The following is a 20835-nucleotide window of genomic DNA, read 5'->3' as shown; positions in this document are numbered from 1 at the left end:
CTTTCTAGGATCAAGTAGAACACACTGATTCAGCAGAACTGGCTGGTTGTGCTGCAGTCATCATGAGTAGGCACAGGGTCATTCGTTTCTTAACATATGTATAAGAGAAAAAGGTAAGAGGCAAGTTCTACTTTAGAATATAATGATTCAGGGGTATGTACTTAAAATGCATATATTTTTATGTATGCTTATGGATATATATTTATATCTATACACGTCTATATATGTATATATATCTTCTATATAAGATGGTGGAGTATTTTTAGCATTTTGTTGTTTTGGCTTTTATTGAGAGTAATTGCCTTGTTTTAGAGCAAAGATGTGTCTTATTTTGTTTGGGGGAGGGGGGAAGTGGGCCAAGTCTTTCTTCCTCAGTCTGTGCTGTAGGCAGGTCTCATCAGTTAAAAATACAGCTATTGCTGAACTCTCTGAACAAGCTGTTCATTACAGCAAACGTGCTTGACTTCTTCCTCCCAGGGGCAAATAATACAAAGATCACTAAGGGGAGGTGGAACAATATGTGGACTTGACTGTTGTTTCTTGGGGTTGAAGGAAGTCCTCAGGAGCACTAGATCTAATAAATTAATTTGTCCAGTTGATATATAATTCCATGTTGTCATGCTATGGGAAAATTAAGTTTTCTGGACGTCTGATTTTTATCAGGATGAATGAGCAATGTTTGGTTTCAGTTTGATCATGCCCCTTGTAACTTTCATCTTAGGAGTCTTTCATATATATTTTTGGTGAGGACTATAATAAACTACTTGAGTATTTTGTTTAGTAAGAGTTTACTGAAATGTGTATGCTCACAGTTTCATATTGAAAGAGTAGTCTACACAGGACAGCATGATAGAAAGTCCTGAGATCTTATTCTGGTTCTTTACTCTCTGATTTTTAGGCCTTTGCTATGAGGCTAATAGTTGTATGTTGGTATTATTTCCTTTTGGTGCATTTTGTATTATAGCGTTTTAATGGGATTGTGTGCTGGTCGTCCACTGTTAGAGTCAAGAAAATTTGAAAGACTTAAGGCTGTCATTTCTGGTGGTGAAAAAATGAGGGTCATTTAGGATGTGCAGTGCAGAAGATCATGGGTTACATAATTTCTTATCGTAGAGACCAAAACAAATACAAGTCTTGCTGCTTTGAAGGTATAACACAAGGCCTATCTCTTTGTACAGTTCACTTCCCAAGAAGAAGCTGGCATGTTGGATATCTGAGCTGTCTTGAGAGGCAGTCTCCAAGGTTAAGCCTGTTCAGAATACTATCTAATTTTAAGGAAGGTTTTTCTGTCCTTTACTTCTGTCTCCTTCCCTCCCCACTAATCAATTAAAGTTTGTCTCATGTCTAAATGCTATGATGACTAGGATAGTAATTCTGGATACATATGACACAGACATAATGGTACATGCACCTTTATATTTAGATGTTAGGGGAGAGTAGAGCATGTAAGCTTGATAAAATGTAAGTTCTTAAGTTTTAGAGATGAGATGGAGATGATGATAAGTCCATGCTGTTGTATGAAGAAATTGATAAGTAAAACACAGTTTCTGAATTACGCATGATGTGTGATCCAACAGGAGCTTGAAAATAATCTGATTGATAGGCTGCATGTTTTTATTAGCTTTTTGCCATGAAAGACAGGAGATGACTCTACAATGGGTAACAAGTGATCTTGGGTTCTGGACTTACCGTACCAGTGGATGGTAGCCATTGTTTTGGTTTTTTTTTGATACAGAATTTAAAAAGAAAAAAATTGCTATTTAATGTTTTTCTTTTGCCTATAATTAGTCTTTTCTGCCAAATCTTTGCATGGAGGACTGTATTTTTGAAAAACCATCTCATGCTTTTCACTGGATTGGTGATTTATGTCTTCTTTTCCTTGCACTGGCATGATATCCTCTTCTTCATACTGTTCATCCCAATATACACTAATTTAGGAGGTATCTCCTTTTTGGCAGCATACAGCTAAAATTGCCATTGAAATTTCTTCCTGATTTGCTCATGTTTTTATTCTCACTTTTCCAGAGTTTAAGTTGTGTCTTTGCTTGTCAGCTTCTCTCCATGCCATGGCTTGGAATAGTCGAGCAATAATAAAGAGTTTCACAACTATCAAGGATCCTTTAAAAATGTTATTTCAACTTTTTTACTAGGAGGAAGTTTGGGACTAGAATAATTCTAAAACTGTTCCAAACTTTTATAGTGGTACCTGTGAGTTACAATCAAAGTTTCCAAAGACCTGTAAAGGAATATGTTTCTTTTTATTTATGTTGGATAATTCACAAAAATATTCAAAATAAAATTAAATTCTAAACCATGTGGAAAACAGCTACCCGATTATTATAGCATGCTGTGTTAGAGCATTTTGTGTTTTCTGTTTTGATCTTGAGTTGCTGGCTATGCAGAATTGAAGTATTCGATCCTAAACTGGCAGAAATATGAGTTGCTGACAACCTATTGGTCAAGAAGTATTGTGGGTATCTGTTAGGAACATGAGTACTCGTCTTCCTTTTCTCTCAGGAAGAGGGCAGTAAGGACTTTGGTGGGTTTGGAAGTGTGTTTTGCCCTTGGACAGAAACTTCTGGAAAAGCTTGGGGTGTTGTTGTGTTGTTTTATATTATAATAATGATTTTAGATGTTAGACCTGAAGATTTGCAGCTGACTTTTTCTGAGAAATGCCTACTTGCATAGACAATGAGATCTCATTTAGAGAGGCTGTCAGCTTAGTGACTGTGAGTTTAAAAATAAAAGGCTCTCCATCTATCCTGGTACGTCAGTAAGTGAAATAACAATAATGATATAAAAGGTCTTTTCTCTCTTCAGTTTGGACTATGAGCATCCATCAGTCTGGATTTTGGCTCATTGCATGTTTGTGCACCAGTATTTGAGCTTCAGAATTCATATGGTTACATGTATTTGTTTACACATAGTTCTCTCTCCTTAGAATTTTTTAAAATATAGAAAAAATCCCTCTGTTATATTGGACCAAATTTAAACTCACAAATCTTAGTTATTTAATATTAGATAATACAGATGTTAATAAAATAATAATTTCACAGAGATGCTATGAAGTATTAACCACATTGGGATTGTAAGGGAGTGGGAACAAAATTCTAAGTCTTCTTTATATGCCCTTGTTATTGTTAAACATGTGGTCTCCTAAGTCTGAATATTTGTGTTTTTCTAATGTTATAAAATCACACTTAATATAAAATTTAAAGGCCAAACCCTGACTGAAGTCAATAAAAATTATTATATTTATTATGAACTTCTAACACTCCTTTCTTTGGTTAGGCATATCTTGTTCCTGATTTGTATGACAATGAAAAAGCAGCTAATATAGGACTAAATTTATGAAATGTTAGGGGCAAATGGGGCTTATATTCTACTTAGTCCAATGAGCATACATTTGAGTTAGTTCTGAAGTAATTTTATTGGGCTTTCAGTCAGGTTTTGAAGTTGTAAGAATGGTCAGGTCTGAATTTTTCTAAACATTTGAAAGTTACACAGAAGCAAAATGCGGTCATCCAAAGAGTTACTTAAAAACATGTTTTCAGCAATTATATAATCAGCATAGCATTCCTTCCCCATCAACTTGCTTGTCAGTAATCATTATTTTCTCTAAAATAAGCAAAACAAAAAAAATCAATGCTTGTAGCCTATTTCTTTGTGGCCACCCATATTGCAGAGTTCGTGTTTATGTCCTAGCGAATGCCTTCACTGGATGCCCTTTTTCACTATGAAAGTGCATGGAAATCTGAGTGCGATGGCTTCAGACAGCATCACAGTTTCACTCTTGAACACAAAAATTTTGTATGACACTTTTCAGTTTTGCAGTGCTTCACTGACAAATACTCTTTGCATCATTGATCTTAGTAGTAGGACTTTGCCTAGGAATAATTATTCACATCTTCATCAATTGTTTGCTAGATTGGAATGTTATCATTATAATGTAAATTAAATACATTATAAATGGATGTGAAATTATATGGTATTTTGTACAAAACAGTCTTACTATAGTGAGTTAATTTTGGTTAATGTTTAGAACTCTGAATGGAAAAAAAATATTCCATTGGGACAGATTCTAATTAACTTTTCAATATTTGATATTTACTGAGCTGGTAAAGATGCTTCCTAATTAAGTTGAAATAAGGTAGAGAGAAAGGTGCAAGAGAACCTCCAAACTCTCGGCATTTGGATGTAGTTTGAATGAATTTAGTATTTACCTAAGGAGAAGCATCTGCTTTTTAAAATTATTTTGGTTTAATTGAAATGTGTGTAGTAAATGTAATTGTTTCCGTTAAAATGGTATGAAAGATTTTTAATACAATGACTTGGTGGGCAGATTGGATAACTCAGGACGACCTTGCAGTAGGTATCTAAGGGATCAAAGAGTACACTCTGTTACAGTTAGAGGTCAGAACCTGGCTTTTGATAGAGAATGTAAAGTCTTGAGCTTTTTTAGACTTCTGAAATGCAACCTTTGATCAAGGTGGTGACAACTCTCGTTTATCTCTGAATTTCTTCACAAAACGGTCTTTTTTTGGGTGATGCTTATTGCAATTTCTAAGTTGCCATTACACTAATTTTCTTTAAAATTGACTTTTGTACATATCTTTAAAACACGATTTAATTTGATTATATTAAATAGCAATGTATTTATGTTGTAACATGATCGTCTTTTAAAAACACCATGTGTCAAATTTGAGGTCAACCTTAAAAACTTGAACTCTGCATTTTGTGATATTTTAATGCATGATCTTTTTGTACCAATAACCTAATTGTAGCTGTTGCCCACAATAAACACAAAATTGTATTTAATGTTGTAGTAATTGAAATAAGACTGGTTGATGTTTTCCTCAAATCCAGATATTATGGGGGTAATGTTAAAGTATAGTTTTAAATTTGAAACTTCCTCTGACGTGTTTCTTGTGTTTGTTCTACCTCTAGTGTAAAAGAGCAGGTTTTTAATTGAGCTGGAGTCTAGCTGCCAGGTCTAACGCTGTTTCTTGCTGCAAAACAAGGTTCTCACCCTCTCCTCCTCCATTTCCTTATTTCACAACATTGAAAGCCAACTCTGAAGAGAATAAGGCTGTTTTGGATGATGTTCAGAGAACAGATCAAATCAAGGTCTCTATGGTATATAGGTTATGGCACACATTTCTCAGTGAAAATGTCTTTGCTGGTAGTGAATGTTTTTAAAAAATGAATTGGGGTGTCTTGTTGCTACAAGCCTTTGGTAGCAAGAAGACCATATTCCTACTGTTAGGGCAAAAATGTTATATATTATGTGAAGTTGTAGAAAGTTATTTAATGACTTAGGGTTGGGTTTTTTTTTTTCGTTTCTCCCTTGTCATCTTCCTTTCCAGCCTGAGAGTATTATCTTTTGATGAGACTATTTACTTCTGTGCATTTTGCTAGATTTCCAGTGCCTGCCTTTCAGGGAAACGAGGATTATTAAAGCAGGCATTTTAAGAGCTAGCACAATTCAAGTAACACCCATTAAGGCCTTTAACAACTTTTACAAGTATGAGTCTTTGAAGCACCTCTGGGAAATGAGGAGTGACACAGAATACTGCTAGCCTAGTATACATTAAAAAATCAGAAGCACAGAGCGTTTAAACTACTTGTTCAAAGCCACATGAGCTAATTGGTGGTAGCACGGAACTGAAAGCTGGATCTTTAGGTTGTTAGTTGGCCTTTTGGTTCTCTAGACTGTTATTTTCTGACTGGTGTTGGAGCAGTTTTGCTCTTACCATTATGGTGATCCTAATGGTTAAGCACATTAATGTGGGACACTGGAGGTAATAAAATCCAAAGCAAGTTTGGGGAGGTTGTTAATCTGAATTAAGGAAGTTTAAGCACACAAATAATTTTTATTCCTGGACAATACTTTTAATTTATACATGTAATGTATGTAAAATTTGATTTACAGAGGACTTCTTTTCCCCTTAAATCAGGGCAATATGTAGTGGAATACTGCTGACTGAAGGTTAAATATCTCATTGTAATTTGTTCTCTGACAGGTTCAGACAAGAATCTGGTGGTCTTTCCCTGACAAATGGAGAACTATTTCCAAGCAGAGGCATATAACCTCGATAAGGTTTTAGATGAATTTGAGCAAAACGAAGGTGAGTCATTTTGAACAAGATTGTAGATGCACATTAGATGTATTCTACAGAGAACACCATTGAAGAGGGAGAGATCTGTGATATCCTTTTTGGTTTTGAGTTGCAAATTAATCTCAGAACTTGCAAAAAACATGTTAATTTTGCATGGTGTGTCTTCAGTATTTGTTAGTAGTATTCTCTTCTGTTTCCATTCATCTTTTTTACCTTTTAAAAATTTCTCACTCTTTTAATAGAAAATCTTCCATACACTTTTTAAAGAAAGGTTTTGTGAAGCTTAATCTCATTGGCAACATTTTAATAATTTATTTTAAACAAATCAGGCAAAACTTATTTTAAGCTTCTTCTGCGGTTTTGGGAGACTCAAGCATAGAAATGTTTTATTAGGTCACATAAATCATATAATGAAAGTTATAATATTTGAAGTATTAAATATTTTGCTTAGTCTAATTGCTACTTCTGTGCTGTCAAGGAAGTTGAACATTTTATGGGAGTGGGAATCTTTCTAGGCATTTCTATCTGTCTAAAGTATATTAATCAATAGTTTAAAGTTGCTTGTGCAAATTCAACCTGATACTAATTGGTGTAGCTCTAACTTATTGAGTTCCAGAAATATTATGCAGTTACACTACTAATGGTTGATCAAGGATGTTAGTTATGGCAGATGTGTTTTACTGTTGTGCCCATATTTGATCATCTCTACATTTATATTTGGGGCATTCTAATACAACAGAGTTAATAGAACCTGTAGCATTAACAGGACAGTAAGTTCTCGTATTTAAACACTTTTTCAGATGCCGCTGTTTCACCTACACTATTGGGTGCAAAGTGGAATCAGATTCTAGATCCGCCTGCTCGTCGTCTGTCATTTAACCCGACCGTGGCCAATGTGAATGATACTACAACTCCTAATGAATGTCAACAGAGATTAAAGTCTTTCTCCTTGTCTCATTCAGTGACTACACCAACAGGAGGAGAGGATCACTGTGCTAATGGAAAGGATTTTAGCATAAGCCCAGAGACTCCAGTCATGTGGATTGATGATCAGGCAGCAGCAGACGATCAATTGATTAAAAGAAATAGTAATCGGGATGATCAGTGTAACACTGTGGAAACAGGAGAAAAGAAATGTGCAAATATAGCTTGCTTGCCAGAGGAGAAGAATGTACTAGTGGTGGCAGTCATGCATAACTGTGACAGAAGAACACTACAAAGTGGCGATTTGCTGGATTGTAAAAATTACAACAGTCAGTCCCTAATGGACACTATTAGCTTTACACTGGATAATGAAAACCGACAGAGTGATCAGTTTAGTGTTACTGTAAATGGATCCACGGAAAAAGATATAGATACAGAAAAGCAAGTAAATCGGCTGCGCACTGAAGATGACTCTGTAAGTCATTTGATTAATGCTTCATCTGAAAGCCTGACCGTTGCATGCCCCTCCTCTCGATTAAAGGATGATTTTAATATGAGTAAAGATTCACTGTCTTCAGAAGCTACAACTGCAGGGATTAATGCAGTGACTCTCTTACAGAGACCAGTTGATGGTACCATTAAAATGCAAGAAAATTGTGTATCAGTTGAAAATTTTCCTAGTAAAGCCATTCCTCAGAGAACGGATCTAGAAGCTAAAACCTCTTCTTCTGGTTCAAGTAATGGAAGCTTAATCATAGAACAGGAAACAACCCAACAGTTACAGTCTAGGCTATCTGGGCTCACTGAAACTTGTCAACCTAACGTGGCTGGAAGTGGCAATTACAAGGAATGTGTTGCAGAACATTTTGCCCCTGAGGATGTTAGTGCCACCAAAAGCGAAGTCCTTGAATGTGATAAAAATCTTGGCAAAACAGAATTGCTCAGCATGGCAGAGTGTTACCCTGAATCTCAGGAGATGACTAATTGGGAACTGACTAAGTTGAATGAAATTAATAATAAGCAAACTCTGGGAGAGAATGAAAGACTTCTGCAGACAAAACAGCCTGATGAGGCATGTAGTAACAGTAAAGAAGGTGGAAATGGGATGATGGAGGCAGGCATAGACTTAAAAGGAACTGGTATAGATGAGCTTGAACAGTCCAGTCTCTCTGATGTGATGGCTACATCAGCAGCAAGCTCTCTGTCTAATGGTTGTGATTCCTATGGAATGCAGAACCCAGTTGTTGCTCATGTTCCAAAGACTTTACCCTCTAAGGAAGACTCGGTAACAGAGGAAAAGGAGATAGAGGAGAGCAAGTCAGAATGTTATGCTAATGTTTATGAACAGAGAGGAAATGAGACCACAGAAGGGAGCGGTCTTATTTTAAACAGCACTGGTGACCACATAAAGAAAAATTATTTACATAATCTTTGTAGTCAGGTTTCATCCATGCAAGGGCAAACTTCACCAAAACCAGTGACTAATCTGCAATCTATCAGTGTTCCTTTTGGTGGTGCAAGACCTAAACAACCTACAAATCTTAAACTGCAGATTCCGAAGCCATTATCGGACCACTTACAAAATGATCTTGTTCCCCCAAATTGTGGAGGTAATAGTAAAAACAAAAATGTCTTTGGTAAAACACAAATAGGGGATACAGCAGATGCATTTCCTGGTGAAACATCTTTAAATGCCTCTGTTACTGATACTAATGGGGAACATTTGGAAGAGTATGAATCTGGAGTTTCTAGTAGTCCGTGCCTTGCAGTAGCCTCATATAGTCCAGATAATGATCTCAGAGCTGGTCAGTTTGGAGCTCCAGCCAGAAAGCCTTTTACAACTTTGGGTGAGGTGGCTCCAGTTTGGGTTCCAGATTCTCAAGCACCAAACTGTATGAAATGCGAGGCCAGATTTACATTCACCAAAAGAAGGCATCATTGCAGAGCTTGCGGGAAGGTAAGTTCGTATTTTGTGAGTAAGCTCAAAGCACTTTTTTTTCCCTGATACTGCATAAAATCAAATCAGAGGACTTGCTAACCCACTGGCTATAGTTACCTGTGACGTCTCTTTCTATAAAGCTGTGTTTGATTTTGTGAAGGAAAAAAAGGAGTTTCTAAGCTCTAATCTATTTAGGGTTCTAATAGAGAATAACTAATTGTCATTTATAACTGAAAGAATTATTAGCTTGTATGAGCAGTGTATTTGTTGATTGCAACAGTCAACATTGGATTCATGTAGAACTGCTATAAAATGGCTGAGCACAGGAAACTAGTTTGCAGAAATTACTGCATGAATAATCCCATTAAAGATACTGAAACATATTGATGGGAATTGGAAGTGTGCTGTTGAATTGCTGGCGTTCCTGCTGGTTTAGATGGCTGATCAACTCTTTTCTTTTAAGACTTCCTTACTAACTTTTCTCATATTGCTTACATTATTTTAAAGAATATACATTTGCTCCTGGAAAAAAATGTAGTAAATTTTCTGTAACCTGATGTATGTGCACATGGTGAGAAATTTTGTAATGAAGACAACTAAAACATAATTTCTGTATAATTTTGAGTTGTGTAAGATATTTTATTGTTGCCTTTTTTTTTTTTTTTAAGTTTTATATATGCGCCATCTAGGTCAACACATTCTTATGTGGCAAGTTTATAGTAAATGATTAGCTTGTAAAGTATTTCCAAATATCTTGTTACTGAAATAAAAGTCAGTGGCACATGCGAAGTAGGAACTTAGGAAAAAAAAATGATGATTCAAAAGCAGTAAACTAACACTCTTGTCAAGTAGATATTAATGAATATTTTTAAGATGAAAAGAAATATTAAAACCCACGAAAAAACTAGAATAAAAGTAACTTTGGTTCATTTAGGCCCTATCCAAAGGTTTCTGAAGTTGATTGAAAGACCTCCTGACTGTTATGGGCAAGATCTTTAGCTACCAGAAGAGTGCAGGGAAGCAGAATGACTTGAACAAAGGACCTAAAAGAAGCAAATGTATCTGAAAAACTCAAACCCTTATGCCACCTGTTGCTGGAAGCATCCTAGCAGAAAACCCAGGCTTGCTCCTCTATAAAGGACTATATATGCGTGCCACTTTTTCCTTTAGTAACCAAAATGCATAGGACTCAATCTCTTCACTGCAACACGAGATAAGTAGATTTTATTCAAATTTGATTTTGAGACATGCTGAGAAGTCTTTCCCAGGACACTGTTAAAAGCTAAACAGACATTCATTGTGCATTGGTCCAGGACTTTCAGTTGCTTGCTTCTGCCCATCCTCTTGCAGGTTGGTTGCAGTGGAAGTCCTGATGTGGAGCTAGTAACCACAGGAGATCAATAAGCATCAAACGAGGTACATGCCTACCTTTTGTGTACCTTTCGGTTAATATCAAAGGTCTCAATCTTTTTCTCATTGCAGTTAAGGAGAGTCTGTAAGGCATACAAGTTAAAGGAATGTCCATTGTTTTAGCTTTGATATATTAACTTATACTGTCAGTTATTTAGGTAATTCTTTTGGTTTTTTATGAGTTTAACAAATATGACTACAATTCTTATTTACAGTAATGTTTTCTACTTATTTTTGTGTTTTAAACAAGTTCATTGCTTGGATTTAATTACTTCCCTGTAATGACTGAAGCCCTGAATTGCACAAATGAGAAGCAGAAAAGGAAAATATCTGTAAACAAAATGGATAAAACATGCACAGATAGAGCAAGGCCAAAAAATGTAGTGTATTTTTATTTTTTTTTTAAACTACTGAAGACAAGCCTTGAGAAGAACAACCAGCATTGTTTTGGATGGTATGTGGGGAATGGATAAAATAAAAGGTCCCTCTGCTCTATAGACAAACTTGTTTCTCAGATGTGAAAAATACGTCACATATTAGTATTTAATATTCTCAGAGTGTTAGAATAATCCTCAGAATGGCTTGTTTCTATAAGCCTTTGTTAGCTAATGTTGTCTGGGCCAAATTTGCACACATGCAGTCAAAAGATGTGGCAGAAGATTCTGGTATTTCATGCCTTTTAATGTTTTTTTCTCTAAAAAACCCCACTTACTAATAAATGCTAAGAATCAGTACAGGTCAAATAATACTTGGCACTTACTGCAAATTGCTTTACAATACTTAATTCCTGTAATGATTCTGGGAGGAAGGAGACCAAAGGCTTTGACAGGCAAGCTCTGATTAATCTAGCTGTAGTGGCTTGAGACATCGCTATTCTCAGCTGTTTGCTCTTGCTTTCTGGTTAAGATAACCATCCCCAAAGCAAGTCATGTTGACCATGTGCCTGTGGTGTAGGTAACTACTGAATCACAGTGACGCTTCCACTGTTTCTGCTAAATTAAAGAATTGGGGAGCTAGTGTCTTCAGCTCTTGCAATTAATTGTTTCGGGGGGAAGTCATGGGACTAAATATTTTTGAACACAAGCTTTAGCACAACAGTTTCTTTTTAAGCTTTACTAGCATCATGACAAATCATTGTAGTAGGGGTGAATGTATCTGTTTCATTTGGGAATGAAAATTGCATTTAAAAGTAGTTGAGTGGCACCTGGGAAGTCTGTCTCGGTTTTTAATTTCAGGATAATAATTGCAAAATTAATGGAAGATATGAATCTCAGGGGAGTGGTAGAAAGTAATACACTTACAGTAAATTTTGAATTAAAATTAAGAACCTGAAGAATGTGTGAGAATACATTCACAAATTTTACTGTATGTATTTATATATTTTCTGTTGTCAGATGAAACAATCATCCTTGATAGGAAAAACATAAAATTTGTATGTCATCTTTTTACTGACAACCAAAACTATATTTTTCCACTAAAATATAAAAAAGATCACCCAATCCCCTAGCAACGAATGCTTTAACAACTCAGTGAACCTGAAAACCCTAGTAACATAAAAGGTTGCTTTGACACTGCTATGGTATTTTTTTATAGCATGATATACTGAGATAATGACTTGGTGATTGTTAATAACAAGACTAAATTGTCAGTTGTGCTGGATTGTGTTCTTCCTCTGCATTACTACTGTTAGAAGGCTGAATGCAGCCTAAGAGAGGAGGTGTAGATGTTCTGTCATTGCTTCTATTTTCTCTTTTAATATTTAGATCATTGCATTTTGGAGTTTTGCTGAATGAACAATGTGCTATTTGATAAAGGGTCCTAAATTAGATATTAATTTGTGTTGGTCCTTCATTTGTAGTTGATTTTTCCATGTTCAGTACTGAACTTCCAACTGGAAGTTTCTCCCAGAGAATTGAAATGATGTCAAATGTCTCTAAAATATGCTGTGATGTTGTTATTAATATTCCCTAGAGTGCTTGTAAATTGGGTTAAGGTGTAAATGCAGAAATCAGATTTTTAAAGTATATTTGCTTTTTTTAAAAAAGGTTTTCACATACGTAGAAGGGTTGTTTTTATTTTTGTATGAAAATGCCAGTGTATACACACTTACATTTTGTTTCTGAAATGTTTAAGTTGACATAATTAGGAAACATTAAAACTGGTTGAAATGAGACAGGGCGAGCTCGTCTTTCTTCACATTTGATTTTCAGCTCTCATGGTGAACTCAGAGCTTATTTTATATGTATGTGTTTTATTTTAAATACTTGCCACTAAAAGACTGCAAAGGCAACAAGCTGCAAAGTGGTCATAGTTTGGTGTGATCTTTAACTTGGTTGAAATTTAGTTAGGCTTACAAATATTTATATATGAGAATCCTATGTAGTGTCTTGTCTATATTACAGAAATACTGCTGTTGAAGTGATGATGGAATAATTTTTTGGATTAAGAAAGAATTACAGATCATAATAGTGCATAGTGAATTGTAGATATAGTACCCACCTATAATTAAAATTTGAAATTGTCTCTTAATATCTGAATTCATTTGTTAGGTAGCTGCTGCTGTTTTTAGATTTCCTGAGTGTAACATTACCTTTCTGCATGATATGGGTATTCATCAGTATCTTCACATGCCACTGAATAATAACCCTGAAGAAATACTGTTTTTCTTAAACAAAGAAAATATTATTCTTTAAAACAAATAAGAAATCATTAGGGCACCCTGATTTGTCTGTTCTGCAGGATTTTGAGATTGCAATTGCTATTGTAGGATCATATCTGCATGCAAGTGTTTGTTTTGGCGCACAAGCCATGCTCACGTTTTATGGTTTTGCTTGTCTGGAGGAAGCCTCAACACTGTTTCCTGCCCAGGACTGGGGTATTGTTAGAGCTGGTTCAGGTGAGAAGCGCTAGCAATGCAACTGCATCTCCGAAGCAGGTTGTGCCCCCAGGGATTTTGGGTTCCCCCTTAGCAGCCAGTGTGTGTAAAATGCAGTTCCTAATTTCTCTCTAGTGTTGTGATGCTAAAGTGTTTGTAATCATGTAAATATGAGCTTTTTTTAAATATATAAATGGAGCAAGATTTTCTTGCAGTACCAATGTCAGTCAGCTTTTTTAAATGTCATTTTATAAGTTGAACACTTAAAACATTTTGATACATGCACTGAAGTCCCAACTGAGGAATAGCTTGTTATATATGAAGAGATTAAAAAGCTCGAGTTGCTAATATAGATGACTTGCCCTGCTGCAAATAAAAATTACTTGTTTGAATTAATCTGTGCCACAGCAATCTCTTGTGTAGAGAAAACTTGTGCATTTAAGCATAGTTGATTCTAGAAAGTACTCATGCTTTTTCTAAGACTGAAATTAATTCCTAAATTGTTAATTCTGTGAAGGATTGTAAAGTGATAGGAATTTATTAACCCCTTGTCATGTATGCCAAACATATTTTAAAAACACCACTGTGCAGTATCAGGACAACATGCATTTATGTGTTCCACGTAATACTGCTTCATCAGGATTAGTAGGAAAGGCACCCTGGGCAGGTATTAGTCACTGTGGCTTTAATGGAAAAATATTGATAATTTACCTCCTTATTTTGCATGTCTAGAGCTTCACAGATATTGTTTTGTCCTAATTCATCAGTTCATCACATATTTTTGATCAACACTTAAGTTGTTTCCCCTTTGGTTCCAGGTTTTTTGTGCGGCATGCTGTAGCCTGAAGTGCAAGTTGCTGTACATGGATCGAAAGGAAGCTAGAGTGTGTGTAATCTGCCATTCAGTACTAATGAATGGTAAGTGGAAAGAGAATCTGAGATGCAGCACTTCACTGGCTTTGTGTTGAGCTGCAGTGATGATATTTAAAAAAAAAAATCAAAATACTTTATTTGTATGGGTAAGTATGCTAAAACAGCAAAGGCCCTTGAGAGATCAGCGTGGAATCCCAGTGGAGCATGGGGATTCCTAAACTAAATATGATTAACAGAAGGCAAAAACTGGTAAGGTTGCGATGAGTTTGGAAGCTTTCATTTGTGAGTGCTATACCAGGATTGTAGAAACGGTGATTTTTGGTGGTTTTTGTTTTTTTGTTTTTAATTCAGGAGCCTACTCTCTGCCCTTTGATGCCTGAGTGGATAACCTGTTACACTTTCGTATGGGATGCCAAAGAGAAGAGTAATGCCGTTGTGCCTCTTCTAGATTATGCACTATAAGAAATTGGGAAAGTAGTATTTATCCACAAATTAATCCAACTCTTCCTCCTTAACTCCTTGGTGCTAGAGTAGGCGGTCTTGTCTAAGAACCTATCCACAGACGTGGACAGCTGAGTTTGGATTATTGCTTTGGGCACATTGCTGGAGAGTCTGTCAAACCCAGGATGGTGCTGTGGCTAAAAGCCTGATGTGAACATGGGACAGATGAGAGAGGTCACAAGTAGTTATGAAGTTAACAAGTAGAAAAAACAAGAAGTTATATTACCTCTGCTTGGTGTAAGGAAAGACTGTGTTTGGTTTTGACCAAAGGGCCATGGAATCTATTTTGTATTTTGTCCTTTATAGTATTAATACTTTACATATGTGGTATAAATATGGGCAAACACAGAGTATTCTTCCCACTATATCTTGAGGCTTCTGAAAATTTCAAGAACTTCCTGAGCTGGCAGTTACCTTTGGGTGATTATGCTGTGCAATTGATTTATTTCCATGACATGGAGACAGCTGTTGCTGAAAGGCTCAATGTTCAGTTTTTATGTCTTGAATTGAGAAGGTAGAAAAATTGGATTAGGTTGAGAGCGGATCCATGTGAGTGCTTAAATCATGAGAAAACCTGTCTCATCATGAGAAATTCCAGGCGCTCCGTCTTTGGTTTATTAATGGAAAGGTGAATAGGTGACTTGATCTCGGGGTATAAATATATATATGGATAACTGAGTCTTGATGGCAGAAGTTACTTTAGTTGTAGAGGAAGGTCTGACGGGCACACTCTAACATGTAGTAGGTAGAATGAGAAGTCAGACAAATTCAAGTTCTAAATGCAGACTTCTAACCATTGGGATAACTAACTATCCTGATAATTATTGAACAGTTATCATGGAATCTCCATTGCTGCAAATGTTTAGTTAAACTTTGGAGACTTTGATAAAAGACTTCTGCTGTAGTTTTAACCAAGAATTAGTTTGGAAAATTCTGTGTTATGTCAGTGTTCAGACAAGGTAATTTTGATGTTATCTTTACATATTACTGTGTAGTAGATTATATGGGCTGCTGTTTTCAGAAAGATGTGTTAATTTGTTGAGCATCTAACTAAACTTAGAAGCTCATAGATTTATTTTTTCTCCAAAGAAGTTCAGTGTTATGCAGGTTTGGTTGAAAGTCACTGAATGCTTAGTCTTGAGATGAGCATCCAAAATTAGTAGACAGTTTCTGTTATTAAACAGGAAAAAATTTTTTCTGTTTCAAAAAGATTAAAGATTAATCAGTGTGCAGTGGTAGGTTTTAATTATGAATAATTCTTTACTGTAGGCCAAATGTGTAAGGTGACAGGAAATTGTAGGTTGTAATATCTAGAAATTAAAACCGAGTCCTGATGATGACGTTGAAGGGGTGCTAAAATGTTATGTTTTGAGATGGAGAAACTAGCACATTTCAAGGTGTACAAGAACAAGGAATTACACATACACCTGTGTATGGCAAAAGACAGCTGGCTTCTTTTGGTGGTGAGTAGGATTTGTTTTCATCTGGGGGAAGGGAAGAATCTGAAAATATTTCAGTTGAAACCAGAAGTGTTCTTGTAAAAAGGCATAATAAAATTGATCATATTATAATGATTTCCTTTTAAAAGCCTTTCTGTCGTGTTGCCAGGACGGATACACATTAATGCAGCGAACAGTGACACCACTGCTTGGTTTATTATAGGGAGAGTGCTGCCTGCATAGTTAGGTGTACTTGCCCCGGGGCTACCTCTCTGTTCTGCCTGCTGCAGTGCTTTGTGATGATGCTTTTGGTTACTGATTAGTTAACCTGTAGCCTGATTGTATCAGATCCTTCCTGATCCTTGTGGTTTCTTGGTCGGTACAGGTTGTTGTTTTTTTTTTTTCCACTCAGTGCAGCAGGTTAAGCATTAATCTTTGCACAGTCTTGGAACCGGGGGTAGGAATTGCACTTCAAAAATAGTTATTTCATTTGGTTGCTCGGTATCTGGTTTGTGTTTCACTGGGGTGTGGGGGGAGGGTTGTATGTTTTCTGGCACTTTTCCATGGTCAGGCTATGTGTTTAATAAGTTTCCAATGCTATTTTTACTGTATTTTCAATTGGTAGATATGCTGAGTTGGCACTTTGCTTGATTTAGAGGCTTTAAAAATGTTCTTTTACCATGTTATGACTTTTCTAATAAAGGGATTCTAGAGATGTAACTTTTCTTTGTACATTTTTAACAGTTCCTTCTTTCAGGACCTATACTCTAAATGAATACAGAATTGTTGTTAAAAAGGACTTCCATTTAATTAATCTTCTCAAATGGAAATGTCAATACCTTTTCCATAGTCAGGAATTTCACTCTATTGGTTTTGCAGGTTGATGGGAGGAAGCAGGAGGAGTTTATGTTCTGTTGTGTTCTGTTTGGGTTTTTTTGGTGGTCTTATTTTCACCTTGGTTTTCTGACAATTCATAGCCAAAGGAACCCAAAGATGTACATTATTTATTCAGGCTCTATAGCTGCCCTGAGAACGTAGCTGGCATGATATTTATGCCTGACTAGAGGACTGCATTTATTTGTAACATACTAATATGGTTGAAGGTGAAAGCACACATATGAATTTTCTGGTACCTTGCATAGCTACAAGCCTTCCTTACCGATGAAAAAGAAGTAGTACTGTGGAGATACAGTCTGTTTCACTAGCTAGAGGAGAGATTTCCCTGTCATGGATGCTGTTGACAAAGAAGTTTTATGTGCTATTGTTTGCGCAATTGAATTAAGGCTCAAGTCATGCCTTCAGAATTAATAGCATAAGGGGTTTTTTATATTTAAGAATATAAGTTGTCTTCTGTACTGATCTGCCCTGGATATAAAGAAATGCAAGGTGCTTTTTCTCATATACAAAAGATAAACCTGTTCAAGTGTCCTGTAGGTTATAAAACATACAAAATAGGAATGTCCATCTGTTCGTACAGTGTGATAAATATACATATATAAGAATTGAGTGTTTTCCGTTAAATCTTTGAAGAGGAAACAAAATGAAGCATGAGGAACTAAGCACCATTCAGGTCAAAGTGTATTGTTACAATTTTCAGAAAATATTTCTCTATGAACTGATATTTTTATTGCACAGGGCCAGTTCTGTTTCTCCTCCTGCTATGGATTTTCTTGCTTAATTACAGTCTCCTGGGCTCTCCTGGGAAGAGGGATGGTCTTTGGAAGGTGGCAGGGTCCATACCTACTGTATCTGAGAACTTAACACAGCGTTTTGGACTGCTAGATACTTTCCTCTGTGTTCATGTTTCTTGTTCTTTGTTTGCTTTAGCTCAAGCCTGGGAGAACATGATGAGTGCCTCAAGCCAGAGTCCTAACCCTAACAATCCCGCTGAATACTGTTCTACTATCCCTCCTTTGCAGCAGGCTCAGGCCTCGGGCGCCCTGAGCTCTCCGCCTCCCACTGTCATGGTACCTGTGGGAGTTTTAAAGCATCCTGGAGCAGAAGGTAAGAGTACTTTTTTCTTTCAATTTACCTGTAGTAAGGATTTGGAAAGAATATCTGCACTTCATCCATTCCAAATACTCTAGCTAATGCCAGTTGTGATATTCCTGCCCTCAGTAGGGACATCAGGTTTTTAGGGACAAGTAAACTATTCTCAGCAGATGTGTTTATACATGATGCTGCCATAGGAAATGCAGTAGATGATGTCTTAAGTCCCTTCCAGTCCACATTTCTGTATTTATTAGTTTTTTCAGTTTTGCTCTTCTGTACTCAAATTTTCCAGTCAATGTTGCTGTGAGATCTTAAATCCTATTTTTTTATGTTCTGTCTAGTGGCTCAACCTAGAGAACAAAGGCGTGTTTGGTTTGCTGATGGGATATTACCCAATGGAGAAGTTGCCGATGCAGCAAAACTGACAGTGGCTGGGACAACTTCCACAGGAACCTTAGCAGTGTCACACGATCCATCAAAGCCTGTGACCAACAACACTTTATCAGCAGAAGTAAGGAAGCGTTATGCTATTCACCGCTCAAAATACCATGCTTGCTTTGGTTGTGAGTAGTATATTAGCTTCTATGGTGATTTCAGTAAGGCTGATCTAGGAAATCTGTTGAGGCTTGTCTTAGTATGTTGTACAGCAAGTGTCCTCACTTATTTTAATGTTTGCAGAGTGCTGAAACAACCATATATTTTGAACTGAAATGAACTATCATGGGGCAGAGCACTAAGCAGTATTTGAAGTCTGTGTGCTAGGTGGCTTCCAAGTGTTTGACTGTACAGCCTGTGTATGAAGGATATTTGTGTAATGCATGTTTTAAGAAAGCTGAGTCATGGTCAGTAAGAAGTTTGAAACAATAAGATTGTCATACCACAAAGCAGAAAAATACTTTGTTTGACACTTCTCATAAAATGATGTATGCGGGAAAGTGCAGATATAATCTAACCATGTTAAATCCACTATACCCTGTGTGAGTGGAATGGAGACTTTGCAAAAAGTTCAGATGGGCATAGGTACATTTAGATTTTGTAAAGGAATGGGTATGTTTGGTGTTAGAGAAGGGAGATGCAGTCTCTGTCTAAGCAGGCTTTTTAGTAATAGTTCACATACAGGAGTCATCATGTGATCATCTATTGTTAAAGAGCCAGATTACTTGGTGCTTCTGGTTCTCCAGCAGACACAGACTCCTTCACCCACATCTAGTAATCTAGTCAGCCAGCTCTTACATTTTTATCATTATTACTTTTGTGACGTTGTCCTTTCTTGTTGTTTGCTTCTTGTAGACTGATAATGCTTCTGTATTCTCGGGAAATATAACTCAGGTTGGCAGTCCTGTTGGCAGTGCAATGAATCTAATTCCTGAAGATGGTCTTCCTCCAATTCTCATCTCCACTGGAGTAAAAGGAGGTGAGGGTATAATTTGGCAGCTAGCTTTTATGCTTACCAGTTGCAATTAACCTAATAGTTACTGTGTTTATTTTAAAAATAAGATGCTGGCAATATGCTGAACATTTGAAGAAATTCACGGCAAGTACTTGTGGCTAAATGTTGTGACAGTCATTTGCGCCATTGATCCTTATTAGCATCCAGGAAGAACCCCATCTTGCAATGAAATTACTGAAGAAGTAAAACACAAAGCAAAAAGAAAATTAACTTCAGTCCAGAAATATGTGCTAATTTCTTCACTAATCGGACTGTGGGGAATGTTTCACACAGAGATACATTTTAATTAGCCTTATGAATATTCATGCTTCCCTTCTCTGAAATTCTCTTGGAACATCCGCTCTGTCTGAGTGAGGCATCCCGGAGCACTGCATTCAATAGCACTACTGCGTATCTTGGCCCACAGTGAAGCTTTTAGTAATTGTGATGTCCCCTTCCAGAGTATCCAAATGGAGGAGGATTCAGAAAATTAAAAACTAATTTTTAAAATATTGAAAAAAAGTATATATTTGTTTATCTGACAATTGCTTTCCACAGTCTGATTCATGACATCCCTTTATACATTCCTGGGATTAAATTATTTTTTCATATTTGAATTTTTTTATTCCTATTAAATATTTTGGTGATACAGTGCATTTCTAATGTTAAACTGGAAGTAACCTTTTATTGCAGGATAGTGTCAAAATCAAAATGTGATCAGCATTTAATTTCAGAACAAATCTGTTCCATCCTGGGTTAGCTGATCATATAAGTGCCTGATTATTCAGTCTTCTCCACAAAAAAGGACTGAAACTACACTGTACTTTTCAGCTTTTATGTAGATAACTTCACGTAAATTCTATTTTGTATGCTAAGTTGATGTTGTTTCATGTGCTGTCACATACTGCATTTTCTTTGCAGCATTTTACTTCTGATATTCTAATTCTATTTAAAAAGACTCCAGAAACATTTTTCACATCAGAAAGAAAAATTACCTTTCTTTCTAGATAATTTTAGCTGGAAAGGTAATACATTTCTTTCAAAATCTGTTTTCATCAGTGTAACTATTTTTTGTTACAACTTAAATGCAGAGTAGATTATAATCACATAGATGAAAATTTTTAATTTGTTAGTCATCTGGGTCTAATCATAGAGGGACACCACAGACATCTTTGAAGTTTCATGTTGGGATCCATTTTACACTGGATTTAGACCTTCTATGATTTATAAAAAATGGTGTTTTATATAGTGTTCCCCCCTTGGTTATCTTCCTAGTAGCTCATGCACAGAACATATAAGTTACGTGAGATAGGAATAGACCATGTGTTGGTGTT

At 36.2% G+C, this 20835-nt stretch overlaps 1 protein-coding gene across 4 annotated transcripts in view; it reads left to right on the top strand.

Moving 5' to 3' along the window:
- Positions 1–20835, top strand: part of ZFYVE9 (zinc finger FYVE-type containing 9) — a 63786-nt gene that overhangs the window by 17631 nt on the left and 25320 nt on the right. For 2 of the 4 annotated variants that reach the window (XM_072868867.1, XM_072868868.1), the window contains 7 exons: positions 9–113; positions 6024–6128; positions 6920–9000; positions 14086–14185; positions 17908–18084; positions 18414–18583; positions 19363–19486. In XM_072868867.1, coding sequence (XP_072724968.1) covers positions 6059–6128; positions 6920–9000; positions 14086–14185; positions 17908–18084; positions 18414–18583; positions 19363–19486 — 2722 coding nt within the window. In that variant the 5' untranslated portion in view covers positions 9–113; positions 6024–6058. The remainder of the gene's footprint in view (positions 1–8; positions 114–6023; positions 6129–6919; positions 9001–14085; positions 14186–17907; positions 18085–18413; positions 18584–19362; positions 19487–20835) is intronic. The other 2 variants (XM_072868869.1, XM_072868870.1) reach the window with 2 other exon arrangements.

The sequence above is a fragment of the Ciconia boyciana genome, chromosome 7 (assembly GCF_034638445.1).
Source record: "Ciconia boyciana chromosome 7, ASM3463844v1, whole genome shotgun sequence".
In the NCBI taxonomy this organism is placed as follows: Eukaryota; Metazoa; Chordata; class Aves; order Ciconiiformes; family Ciconiidae; genus Ciconia; species Ciconia boyciana.
This window is presented reverse-complemented; position numbering and strand designations above follow the sequence as displayed.